We start from the raw sequence: 13,807 nt of genomic DNA, 5'->3' as shown, positions 1-13,807 counted from the left end.
AACATTTTATTTTCCATATGTTTCGTTCATTTATGTATTGTTGTTGTTTCCAGCTTATTAAGATTTGTTTTGCTTTGGTTATTTATTTGTTTTAATTCCACTTCTCTTTCCACTGACATCACATAAAAATCAGTCATTAATTCATTACAAATAATAATTATAATTATAATAATATGTTTTCTCTTAAACATGTAATTTATAAAAAAATATATATATCCAAAAATAATTTACTCATTATTATTATTATTATTATTATTATTATTATTTATTTTATTTTTTAAAGCAAAGATGATTTACCATAAGTACTTGGCTTCCTATTGAATTGTAAAATATTATATAAATTTGTTGATTTCTAAGAAAGTTTAAATTAAATTATGACATTTGTTTTTAATATGTTGAGAATGACTGCATTTAGAGAGTGTTTAGTTTAGGAGTATCAGTGTCTGGTTTGAAATGTCACATTTATAAGGTCATGTGAGAACGACCTCACAAAAAAAAAAAAAAGAGAGCAGAAAATCAATACAGGACGCTTTGACCATCCTGAACACACATTACACCTGACACTGTCCACCTGCTGTAGTAAACGGTGATTTTTCCCTGTAAAAATAGTTCTCGCTGTAGGCCTGGCAGTAAAATGTCAGAACAATTGCTCTTGGAGCACTTTACAAACACTTGACCAACATTTGAAACGTACAAACCATAGAAAACACTAAATGTCACTTTATATGATGAAAAACAAGTTTATGATTACTCTGCGTATGTTTTTCTCCTCAGGAAAGTTGCCATGTCCTCCAAACAGACCCTTTCGCTGCAGGAATGACAGAGTATGTCTACGGACCGAACAAATCTGCAACGGAGCGAACGACTGTGGCGACAATTCAGACGAAGACGACTGTGGTGAGTGGGGGACTCAAGTTATTAAGGACATCAGTCAAAAAAAATTTCTAAACCATCTCCATTTCTGTCTTTTCTCTAGCGGATGTGGTGAAAAGGCCGACGGCGTGCGGGAAGACCGAATTCTCCTGTGCCAATCACCGCTGCATCCCGGCCGAGCTCCAGTGCGACTTCTTCGACGATTGTGAAGACGGCGGATCAGATGAGCGCGACTGCAAGGCATGTAAGTGTACTTCCTTCTCTAAACCTTCTTCCTTCACATTGGCTTTCTGTGTTTTGTGGAGTAAAACCTTTACGCTGTCTCGTTTTGTCCCCTGTGGGTCACAGATTCTGTCGATGGTGCTTGTCGAGGGCGGGCCGACTTGTGCGGAGATGATGCTTTCTGCAACCTCACAAAAACATCTTCAGTCTGCCAATGCAAAGATGGATTTCAGAGAAACCAGAAGACCAAGCAATGTGAAGGTAGAGGATTTATACAAAAAAATAAAATAAAATAAAAACACCAAGACGACAATTTCCAGTCTACAGATATTCAGAATTTTAAGAATCAACATACATATGCATTCACAACTTTTTATATATATATATATATATATATATATATATATATATATATATATATATATATATATATATATATATATATATATAATTTCATAATTTATTATAATTATTTTTTTATTAATAATAGTAATAACAACAATAATACATTTATAGTAATCGTTATTATTATTATTATTATTATTATTATTATTATTGTTATTATTATTATCAATAAAAGTTGTAACAATCGTTGATACATCATTAAAAAATATAGTGTAAAAATATTGCATAATAATACAATTGTATTATTTATTTTTTAACTGTTATGTAATAACAATTGTATATTATGTTTACTTGATTTTTGTATTATATCAAAATAATATTGCATATTAATAAAAATAATAATAAAATGTAATTCACATATTTTGTATTTTTAATGATGATGTACTGTAGATATATTATAGATAAAAAAATATATATGTTTGTGTGTGAATGCACACTCTCACACACACACATAAAATAAAATGTATATTAATATCTATATTTATAAAAACAGTAAAACTTTATTTATAGAAATACAAATTATGATGTATTTTCACATCACTTTGTATAGTTTATTTTATTATTATTATTATTGTTTTTTACATAATTTTAGCCAGGGTTAAAAAGAAACAACAACAACAAAAAAAACAGATGTTCGACAACAATGCTTAGGTTATATCAAACTTTTAGTATTAGTGGCGCACAATTTGAATATTAATGTAGTTACATTTTAGTCCTTTCTAAATGGTTCTATGCTGTATCTGATTGTCTTGAGAGCTTTATTTTATAGTCTTGAGAATTGCTGTTATAGATTAAGCAGAACAAGGTACATCAACGTTCAAGTTCAAGTTCTCTTTTAAAGATGAATTCTGGGTAGCTCTGCGGCTCAAAGAAATGTTCACTTTGATTCTGCAGTTAACTGAAGTATGCAGAGCATTTTACAATTTGAAAAGATTTATGATTAGTAAATTTGTTATTTTTGTCAACAAGGTTCTCAGACATGATTAAAAGATTGATCAAGTGCAGGATATTTCCACTTGTGTTTTGAGCTGATTTGTTATACAATTAATAATTCTGTAAATGCCTTACATATATATGCAAAATGCACCAGTGCTATTCTTCTTTAAAATAAATGACATTCGGTTTGGTATTTTGTGATAAAACGCAAAGACGGAATGCAAATACTTGCCCTTAGCGCATACCGGCCCTTTATACAAAGCCTACAATGCAAAAGTCTCTTTGTATTGGGTTCCAGCGCTGGCATTAATCTGTTGAAGGTATGTCAGCGGTCGCTTCAGGGTCATCTCACTGAGCACAAAAGGAAGTCCAGAAATCAGCAGGCGCTGAATGCAGATCCCAAACAGTGACATCCCTGTAGCGCTGTTTTAAAATGTCACTGGAGAGCGTGTGGGAGAGGCTGATGGATGGACGTGTTCCTCTCTTTTTCTCAGAGGTGAACGAGTGTCTGCGGTTCGGAAGCTGCTCGCAGTACTGCACCAACACCAAGGGCTCATACAAGTGCACTTGTGACCGAAACTTCAAGGAGATCGATGGGGAATGCATCACAAAGGGTAAAAGAAGTTGTTTCATACAAATAACATCAAAAGGATTCAGTTTTATAATTATTCTATCACATTTTTATACAAATAAATAGTTTTAGGCTGAGTTTAGTTGCTTTGATTCAAAACACTTCAGGTTTCAAGCTAACATTTGATTTGTTTGGAAGTTTAGAAATAAATAATTAAAGAAATATATTTAGTTTTTGCTGTTCGTTTTTTAACATTTTTGTTTTTGGTTTGTTTTATTTATTTTTGGGATTGGTATTGGTCTTAATATATATATAATATATAATAATAATATATAATAATATATAATATTTTTGTTATATTTTTTATCTTTTGTTTCACTTTTTGGTTAATTAATTTACTTTTTTGTTGTGTTTATTTTTTTGTGGTGTTTGTTTTTTTTCTCTTTTTTTCATCTTTTTTTGTTTTTATTTATTTATTTCTGTGTGTGTGTTTTGTCTTGGTTTTGTCTTTTTTTTTGCTTTTGTTTTGTTTTATCTTTTGCTACGTTTTTTTGTTTTTATGTGGTGGTTTATTTTGTTCATTGCTATGTTTTGATTCATGTATTCGTTTGTGTGCCTTGTTTTTTTCATGCTTTGCTTTTATTTGATTTGTTTACTGAGTTTGTTTTACACGTATATCTCTGTGCTTAGGACCAGAAGATCAGGTCCTCTATGTGGCCAATGACACTGAAATCCGCAGTTTTGTGTATCCGTACAACCAAACTCACGGACACACTCAACTGGCCCGAATGTCAGACAGCGCTCGTATCATCGGCATGGATGCGTTATTTCACCACCACAAGTTTGTGTGGGCCACCCAGTTTAACCCCGGGGGGATCTTTTACAAAGACCTCCAGGACAGGAACCCAATCACATCAAACAGTGGAGTCATAGTAAGTCAATAACAACATACTGTTTTCAACAGCCCTGTTACATTGTACTTCCAACTTTTTCACACTTCTTTCAGATTATTTTTGAAATGTTCCTCAGGAAACCACAGAAACCAGCACGGTAACATCTTACCAAAGCTCTTTTGAAACTCCCCTATCCTCTATATTTGCAGTGTCCAGACTTCCGGAGGCCCCGGGACATCTCGGCCGATTGGGTGACAGGGAACCTTTACTGGACGGATCACTCCCGAATGCACTGGTTCAGCTACTATACGGCACATTGGCGCCGACTTCGCTACTCCATTAACGTGGGACAGCTGGGGGGTCCCAACTGCACCCGACTCATCACAGACATTGATGGGGAACCTTTCGCTATTACTGTTAACCCTGTACGCGGGTAAGTGTCCGTTGTTTTTTAGTCCTGGCTGTTGTATCAGGCAACATGTTTATGATATCCTCCATCGTTCTTTAGGATGGTCTACTGGACTGTGATTGGGGACCACTCTCACATTGAGGAGGCCGCCATGGATGGGTCCTTGCGTCGCATTTTGCTGGAGAGGAACTTGCGTAGACCGACGGGTGAGGTTCTTGCACACCAGTCATCCTTTTAAAAATATTTTGTAGTGTAATATATGTGACTAACAAAAAAACATGTCAAATGTTATGCTAAATCAAAATGTGAAGCACCAAAAACATCTCAGTAAGAAGGTAATTTCAGTTGTCTAAAAGTGGAGTAAATTATAAAATATAAAGTTTGAGTGAAACAATATGCCCAGGTGAAATTCTTGCTACTCTTAATGGAAAGGCCTAATGTTGTGACAGTTTTGTGCTAATAAAAACATTTCATTTTTTTTTATGTAATAAATTCAAGGCAAAGGTTTTCACTAATGTGACCAAAAATATTTAATTAATAGAACAATTTATTAATTAAAAAATACAGTATTTATTATAATGCTATTAATATTTAATATTTAAATATATATAATAATTATTTTTGCTTTTTTGTGGCTTTTTAGTTTTCTAATTGTATATGTTTTTTTCACTTTTGTTTAGAATTTTGTTAGATTTTTTTTGTAATTGTTTTTTTTCTTCACTTTTGTCAGCTTTAATTTTGGTTCATTTTGGTCTTTTGTGCTTTTGTTTTATCTATTGCTTAGTTTCACTTTTTGCTTTGCATTTTATTTTTGGTGTTTTGGTTTTGTCTTTCTCTGTTTTTGTTTTTCATCTTTTCTTTTGCTTTTTTAAATGTACTTTTTGCTTTGTTTTGCTTTTATAATATAATCATATTGTCTTTTAATTAAATTTTATTAATTGTAATTTATATATAATCAACATTTTATTATTTTATATTTGCTTCAATTATATTGTTATAATTATGTACTTGAAATAATAATATATAATAGTATTAACATTTCATTTTTTATTTGTATTAATTTTATTATATAAATCATATAATATATAAATTATTTTATTATAGAACATGAATTTTATATTTCAAATAATGATTTATAATTATGTATAATTAAAATAATATAATTATATATGTAATGTAATTGTCTATATCTTTTCAGGACTTGCAATTGACTATTACAACCAGCGGCTGTACTGGTCAGACTCTGAGTTGTCTCAGATCGGAAGCGTGCGCTTTGATGGCTCTGATTCGCTGGTGGCTGCTAGCAGTCGAGATGGTAAGTTTGCATTTGTTGGATATTGTACAATATTCAAAATCAGCCTCCAGTTATTTATGAAAAAAATAAAAAATAAAAAACCTCAGCTCAGCCCTTGATTCCAACATGTAAAAGTGTGTATAGTTTATGTAAACTCAACCGTTTTTTCATTTCGATTCCCCTGACAGACTGTGATTGTAAAAATGCGATTTTAGGGAAAGCATCAAAGTTGAGGGTGAATTTAAATCCAAAACTCTTGCAAAGCCTAATTAACTGTCTGCTGTCGACATAGCCAGCTACTTTCTAAGCCAACTTAAAAGGATGTTTCTATTTTCTTTTTTATAATATTAGTGTTAACCTTCTGGAGTCGATTAACGCGGATACGCGTTTTGAGTCATTTTCTCCTGATAACCCCGAAAAGAACTTAAATTACACTTTCAGTTTTAATCGTACAGATAAGAGCAACACATCAATTGAATCTGTAAAGGGTCTACTTTTTTTGGAAACAGACATAATAACAACAAAACTTTGTGCACTTCTATATATATATATATATATATATATATATATATATAAGCAGACATCAAAATCATTCAACCTTAATGACATTCTATTCCATTTTATATAGACAAATTAGTCAATAATTATATTAGGTGCTTCGATTAAAGGAGTGGTTGATTGTGATTGCATTTTTTAAACAATAGTTCATTTGAAATGTTGCTGTTTGAGCATAAACAATATCTGCAAATTTGCAGCACTGAAAAGTTCAATGCAAAGGAGATACCCTCTTTTAAAATTTAAAATACATGGACGCACTTACGGTTGCTGTGCTGTATTAAAGCTTTAACCAGAATAAAACTGTATAAAAAAGCTAACAGAAGCAGTAGCAAGCAGTACAAACAACAGCGTATCTAAAAACAAACTAACATACCATTTAGATCCATGCTTGCACAGGTTCTGTGCGAACCTCTTCATTAATATTCTCTGCTTCACAATCAGGCTCAAATTGATAAACAATATAGAGGACGTCATTGTTTACAATACAACTGGATCACATTCTGAGCTTTAGGGGCGTGATGTTCAGAGGCGGTTTAGCGAATCACAACACACTGAGCCAGTTGACCAATCCCAGCCCATCGTGTATTTCTGAGGGAGGGGCTTCATAATAACAGGAAAAAAATCGAGGTGTTTGTCAGAGGAGGGACAGATCGGTATGGAATAAAGGTAAATTATGTGAAAAAAAAATTATGTGTTTAAAAAAAAAAAAAATCATGAACACGTTAGACAATCATAAACACAATCAAGCCTAGGAAAACAAACACCCCTTTAAAAGAAAATAATAATTTAGTTTTAATCTAATACCTTTTGTTTTGTTAATTAGTTAAGTTGCTACTTGAAAATAGATGTTCCATGAACTGTTTTTGTTTAGTTTTATTTTTGGTTTGTTTCTGTTATAGTTTGATGTTTTGTTTGTTGTTTTGTTTAGTTTTGTTTAATTTTGTGCATTTGTGCAGTTGGTTTATTGTTTGGTTTGTTGTTTTGTTTAAATTTGTTTTGCATTTCTTTTTGATTGTTTGTTTTGCTGTTAGTCGTTTCTCTCTACTCATCTGCCATCTATTAAATTTACCCGCAATGCATTCTGAAATTGTTTCCTTTGCCAAGTTAAAAGATGTAGCGCAAAATCTGATATCATTGAGCATAATATAATTTAGCTGTCGGCTATTTGGAATGTATGAACCATGTTTATGATTATTTAAAATGCTGTCTATATATGCCACTCAACAGGTTTTGGAACAGATATATATATATATATATATATATATATATTTTTAATTGTTCTCCTCTAGGTTCTGGGCCTCGAACTTGAATATTTTTGTTTTATCCTGTGCTTTTGTGTTTTTCTACTCTATGACATTTTTAAATGGCATTGCTGTTTTGTTTTGCATTATTGAATCTGGATGCATTCCTCACAGTCGTACATGAAATGTATTCGGTGTGAATGAACTTACTTGGTTTTGTTCCAGGAATTTCTCAACCCTTCCGAATTGACCTGTTTGAGGACTACATCTACGGGGTCGGCATGAAGCACGACGTCTTCAGGGTTCATAAATATGGGAAGTTGCCTGCCGAGAAGCTCAGTCTGGGTGTGCAGAGAGCATCCAGCATCTTGCTCTTCCATCGGTACAAACAACAGGAGGGTGAGTCTCAAAATGTGTCTCAATCAAAAAGGATGACTTAAAGGGGTAGTTCACCCACAAATGATACTTTAGTCAACAATTACTCACACTCATGTTGTTTCAAAACCTTATGCCTTTGTTTTTCAAATCGAAGCTTCTATTTTCCATAAAAACAAAAAGCTATAATAAGCTGAAATGTAAAAAAAATACATGATTGGAAGGACATTAGAGTTATTATATGATGAAAGTTTCATTTTTTAAAATCAAATTTCCCTTTAAAACCAGTTTGAGATTTCTTGGCAGTCGTCAGAGTTTAAATTCATGTTTAGATTGTTGAAATCTGATTGGACTTTTTGTCTGTGGCCAGCTTGTGGTTTTTTACAATCACATATTACTGTCAAACGTTTTTATTATACAATTACCGGCTCTAATCAGATGAATGAAATCAGAGGAGTCATGCCCATTCAAAGATTGCTTAGCCAAAAGGATTAACCCCTTACCAGTCACCCCCCCTCTCCCCCTTTTTGGCATGGAGACAGAAATGACATACCCAAAATAAAAAGGTTTCTGCTCATGATTCTTTCTGACTAGATACATAATCAACATATGTTCACAAAGCTGACAGTTCAAAGCGTACTGTTCAGGAATCAGAATCACTCAGACTGTTATGATAACAGAAATTAAATAAACAAAACAAAAATATAAATATTAAAAACTATTTTGAAATGTGTTAAAACATTGTTGATGTAGGATATGAGTTTAGAAACATAAAGTAGCTAAAGCCACAAGTCTACTAATGCTTCATTTGAAAAAAAAAAATGTATTATTAAGTAGAACTGCACCTGCTAGCTATCAGATGCATTAGAGCTAACGTTAGCATCAAGTTTCATAAGACTATTAATGAAATTATTAGTACACTTTTACTCAACTCACTTTAAACCCCGATCGAATGTTTGTAATAACTTCCTTTTACAATCACGGGTGGAATTTGGTCGTTTACTGTTGTAAAAATATGCTAATATATGCTAATATATGCTAATAATATGCTAAATAATAATATGCTAAAATATGCTATTTACATCGCTGCACAAGTTAGCATTTCCGATGTACATTTTCGATATTGTTATACAGATGCCCCAAATCTCAAGAAAATCAAATACCAACAATTTATATCGTAATGGTTTGTTTATTGTTTGGATATTTCGTGGGTACAGAGGTTATTTATTTATATGTTTATATAACAATACAACTGCTGTTAAAAAATTTAAATTAAATTAAAAAGATATATATTATAAATATTTAATATTATTGATATTTATTAGTGTGGATGTGTGTGTGTGTGTGTGTATACATTTTTTAACAGGAAATGTTATGTCTAATATTATACATTTGATTTATATTTTAATCATAGTATGTCTGTTGCTAAAACAAAATATTTATATACATGTAAAAATTATTTTTTCAGGAGCTCCTCGTTATAAACGTTCATTTCTTTTTAGCAGATTTATCCATTCTGGCAGCAGCTGTGGATTTATATTCTGGAGTCTTTTTAGTTTATTTCGCTGTTTTGCGACCAGTGTGACCCTGCTCCCATTTATCCTTTAGTCTCGTTATGTGTGTTTTCATTCCTCTTTCTTCCATTATGATTTTTCACTGTACTCTCTCCTCTTATCCTCCGCTGATCTCTCTCTCCTTTATAACGAAGGAGGGATGGAGGGATCTTTGCCTGTGTTGTATGTCTTTGTGCTGGTGTAATGGGAAGTGTCATCGCTCCCTGATGTGCTTTTACACCGCAAAGCTTTATTGAAGATGCTCGTCAAAACAACCTGCAAAAGCTAAAATAAAAAAGACAAACACATAATATATCTCACATGCACACATTACACCAGCTACTAAAAGCTTTTAGAGAGATAGTTTGTTATATGCTAGGATAGTTTCATCTTTCTGGCAAACATTATGGTGGCGATATAAAAGACACAATGTTCTGCACTTTTGTAGCATAATGTTTCTCTGATCTCCACATGTAATGTGTTTTGTCCTGTAGTTTAGATAATGTTTACTCTCTCTGGCCCTTAGAATTAAACAGCCGGTTTTGCTTCTTTACCTTTAAAACCATGTGCAAATGACCCCTTTTATAACTGTACATTTTGCTACATCTGTTTACATTTAATTACATGTGTTCATGTATTTATTTATTTATTTATATTACTTTATATTAAATTAAATTATATTCTGTTTGTTTGGTTTTAATTTATTAATAAAATTCAACATTTTGTTACACTAAAGATTCACAGCTGTTTACTTTAACTGGTAAAATTTTTTGTTTTGTAGTAACAGATTAAAAAAATATTTTGTTACACTAAAGTCAGAAATGGTTTCATTGTTTTATTTTTCTTTATTTTTCATTTTGTTGTAAATATGTAACTAAATATTTAGCTTTTATAAAGATTCACTGACTTTTTAAACTGTTTTGTTTTGTTTTGTTTTTGTTTTGTTTTGTTTTGTTTTGTTTTGTTTTGTTTTGTTTTGGTTTTCTTTGCTTTGCTTTGCTTTGCTTTGCTTTGTTTTGCTTTGTTTTGTTTTGTTTTGTTTTGTTTTGGAACCAAGACTCAAACTGTCCATTTAAACCATTCAAAAGAGCAGAAAGCATTATTTATTCCATTCTTTTGATTATTTATCTTCCTTTTTTTTTTTTTTTTTTGAAGTGGGTCATCCATGAGTTAAGGAAACTGTTACACACACACACACATTTTGAACTGGTTTATTTGTATTATTTTATTAAAATCTAACTAAATATTTTATTTACATTTTGTTTCAACATATTTTTGAATGTGTGCCTCTACATGATCTATCCTAATGAATCATTTAAATGTTAAAAAAAAAAAAAACATTTATGTTCATCTTCTCTTCTCTCTCTCTCTCTCTCTATCAGTATCCAACCCATGTGCAAAGATGAACTGCGCTTTCCTTTGCCTCCTGAACCCCACTGGGGCCAGATGTGTGTGTCCTGAGGGGAAAATTCTGCTGAACAGGACCTGCACGGACACCAACATCTCAGGTACATCTGTCAAAATGCGCTTGGCGGGATGCTCTTACATCACTAACTATGTAAGCTAGAGCGCCGGCTCAACCCTGAGAGGCTGCGGTGTGTCAAACCCAGATCTTTCACCCGAGTGATTTTGACTGAAGTGTTTACTATTCTGGGCCCTTTGCCCACACACGCAATACACCTGAAGCCTGTGTGCTAAAACAAGACAGCGATTGTGTTGCTAGTATTGATTCAGTCAGAGTGGATGACTTATTTGATTAGCGCTGCTTGCTAAGGCAACCCTTCAGTATCTCTGAACCAGTCAGTCAGATGTAGTTTAGAACCGTACAATAATTAATGGACTGTATTTTTATTTTTATTATGTGTTTAATGTGTCAATAAACAACAAATGAGGCAAAACAAGATATAAAAGTTGCATGTTAGAACAGCATAAATATAAATGATTAATACAAAATAAAATTCAATGTTAAGACTGGTTCTAAAATTAAAATATAATTTCCAGATACATATTTGCATGTATGAAATAGTTGAAAAATCTAAATAAATGTATAAAGTATGCCCCTTCACACGAATTATGCAATTAATTAAGTAATAAACAGAAAGTACACATTTTAGAAAATGGTCACCAAAAAAATCCAGTTATCGTAATAATTTTCTGCATTTTTATTTTCTTTCCATCTTGATAATGCATCCATCTAATAGTTGATTTAAAAAAAAATAATAATAATAAAATAATAAATACATTCTGAAAAGAGTTTTGGGGTCTTTATAAATGTGTCTGTATGAACAAAGAATTTAGCAAGGATTAATATATAGCTTAGAATATAATCATTATGTGCATAACTGTATTTGCCAGAATACATCAAATTAATGCAAATGCTTTGTAACAAATAAATGCAATCAATATTAATCTTTACTAAAATCTATAAATAAATTTACTGCACATCCATATTATTATTTAATTGAATTTTAATATTATTTTAAATTCAATTTAAATAAAATGAATTTATTTATTTCTTATAAGAATATTATATCATTATACTATATTATTTATATAATTTAAATAATAGTTATATTTATATATTCAATGTATACTCCTTTTATAAGCAACTAAATACATGCAATTTACCTTACCATATAATTATAATTAGCCTTAAAGAAGGATTTATGTTTTAGGAGAGCTGTGTCACCCGGCCTGTGAGAATGGAGGTCGTTGTATCACCAATGAACGAGGGGAATCACGCTGCTTCTGCTGGCCAAATTACTCTGGGGAACGATGTGAGATCAGCCACTGTAAGGACTACTGCCTCAACGGAGGCACTTGCACAGGATCTCCACTAGGTGGGCGCCATTTCCAATCTGCAGCTGGACATCGTTTGTATCGTGATTATTTCTATGCCTTCTTTCTACTCACGTTCCAGCTTAAGTATGTTCTTCAATTTGTGGTAAACAAGTACACTAACTATTTAGAAAAAAAACATACTATTTGTTGCATAATTGACACACAAAAACACATAAAATATAAACTATTCTATACATAAATATTTAATTGTTTTTGGATTTATTTTTTATCTCATTTTGTTTTCAAATGTAACGATTCATATTTTATGATCAGAATCTTGTATTGTGCAAAAACATACACCAAACGATCAGGTACGAACATGGTTTTCTTGGCGCTCCTCGTCTGCTCTCAGAATTCAAAGTAGGTCACAGGCAGACATCTGATTCTGGAGGGATTTCTCAGTCTTTCTGCTTTCTGTCTATTCACTGAAGAAATGCAGCAGGAGAATACAGCACCTGTGTCTGACTTGGGTTGTTTCAGGTCATCCTGAGTTCTCTGAATAATGGGAAATGATAAACAAGCAAGGCTATTGTGAGATTTCACATTACAAGCACCAAATTAACCCAGATTTGCTGAAGGTGGGCATTGTTCTTATAGATTTTAAACCCAGTAATAGCTTTCTTCTTAAGGAATAAACCACAAAAAGGACAATTCTGCCAACATTCGCTCACTGGGACGTCATTCCAAAAACGCATGACATTCTTTTCTCTGTGAAACACAAAAAGACAACTTTGGCAAAATGTTCAGGCTTCTCTTTTCCATATAATGAAAGTAAATGGTGATCAAGAGTTGTGCGCTATATTACAAATCTTCTGAATCCACACTAAAGTGTATGTAGTGTCAATCACTGATTGTTTTTTTTTTTAGAATTTTAAATTGTCATTTACTTTCATGAAAAAAAGTGGGAAAAATATGAAACATATAATATGTATTTAATATGTTTTATATTAAATATATAAAAAGTATTATTATAATACAATTTTATTAGTTCTTAGTGTAAATAAATATGATCATTTTATTAAATAACATTAGTATTAATATTTTAATTACAATTTTAATTAAAATTATAAAGAAATAAAAAATATATATATTTAATACATAATTATATATATATAAAATACTGTTGTTTTTAAATTATTATAAAAAAAAATAGAAATAAAAATATATAATTTTCATATGGAAGAAAATTCCATATGAACATGCAGCTGAATGTCTCAATTTTTGTTCCACGCAAAAAAAGAAATTGTTCTGGAACATGATGACTGTGGGTATATAATAAAAGGATTTCCATTCCTGAAAAAGGATAGCCCACTTAAAAATGAAAAATCTGTCACTGATTACTCGCACTCTTGTCGAAAGTGCATTGAATACTGACACTGAATTGAAGAAGTTGTTGAATAAAGTCTTCTTGTTGTTTCATAAAATTACGGTTGGACCACTGATGTCACATGAACTAGTTTTTAACGATTTCCTAACTACCTTTCTGGGTCTTGATTGCGGTAGTACTCTTGCTGTCTATGTAGGGTCAGAAAGCTCTTGGATTTCATCAAAAAATATCTTAATTTATGTTCTGAAGATGAGCAAAGGTCTTACAGGTTTGGAAAGCCACGAGGGCATGAGTAATCAATGACAGAAT

General features: G+C 31.7%; 1 protein-coding gene across 1 annotated transcript in view; it reads left to right on the top strand.

The window, feature by feature from the left end:
• The window catches only part of LOC127988090 (low-density lipoprotein receptor-related protein 1B-like), a 249,172-nt gene that overhangs the window by 222,581 nt on the left and 12,784 nt on the right, over positions 1-13,807 (top strand). Inside the window, exons 73-83 of the mRNA XM_052590619.1 lie at positions 775-897; positions 977-1,117; positions 1,222-1,356; positions 2,931-3,050; positions 3,698-3,939; positions 4,110-4,333; positions 4,409-4,515; positions 5,508-5,624; positions 7,628-7,801; positions 10,713-10,838; positions 12,006-12,170. Of these exons, the coding sequence (XP_052446579.1) occupies positions 775-897; positions 977-1,117; positions 1,222-1,356; positions 2,931-3,050; positions 3,698-3,939; positions 4,110-4,333; positions 4,409-4,515; positions 5,508-5,624; positions 7,628-7,801; positions 10,713-10,838; positions 12,006-12,170 (1,674 nt within the window). The remainder of the gene's footprint in view (positions 1-774; positions 898-976; positions 1,118-1,221; positions 1,357-2,930; positions 3,051-3,697; positions 3,940-4,109; positions 4,334-4,408; positions 4,516-5,507; positions 5,625-7,627; positions 7,802-10,712; positions 10,839-12,005; positions 12,171-13,807) is intronic.

Source organism: Carassius gibelio, chromosome B22 (genome assembly GCF_023724105.1).
Source record: "Carassius gibelio isolate Cgi1373 ecotype wild population from Czech Republic chromosome B22, carGib1.2-hapl.c, whole genome shotgun sequence".
In the NCBI taxonomy this organism is placed as follows: domain Eukaryota; kingdom Metazoa; phylum Chordata; class Actinopteri; order Cypriniformes; family Cyprinidae; genus Carassius; species Carassius gibelio.
This window is presented reverse-complemented; position numbering and strand designations above follow the sequence as displayed.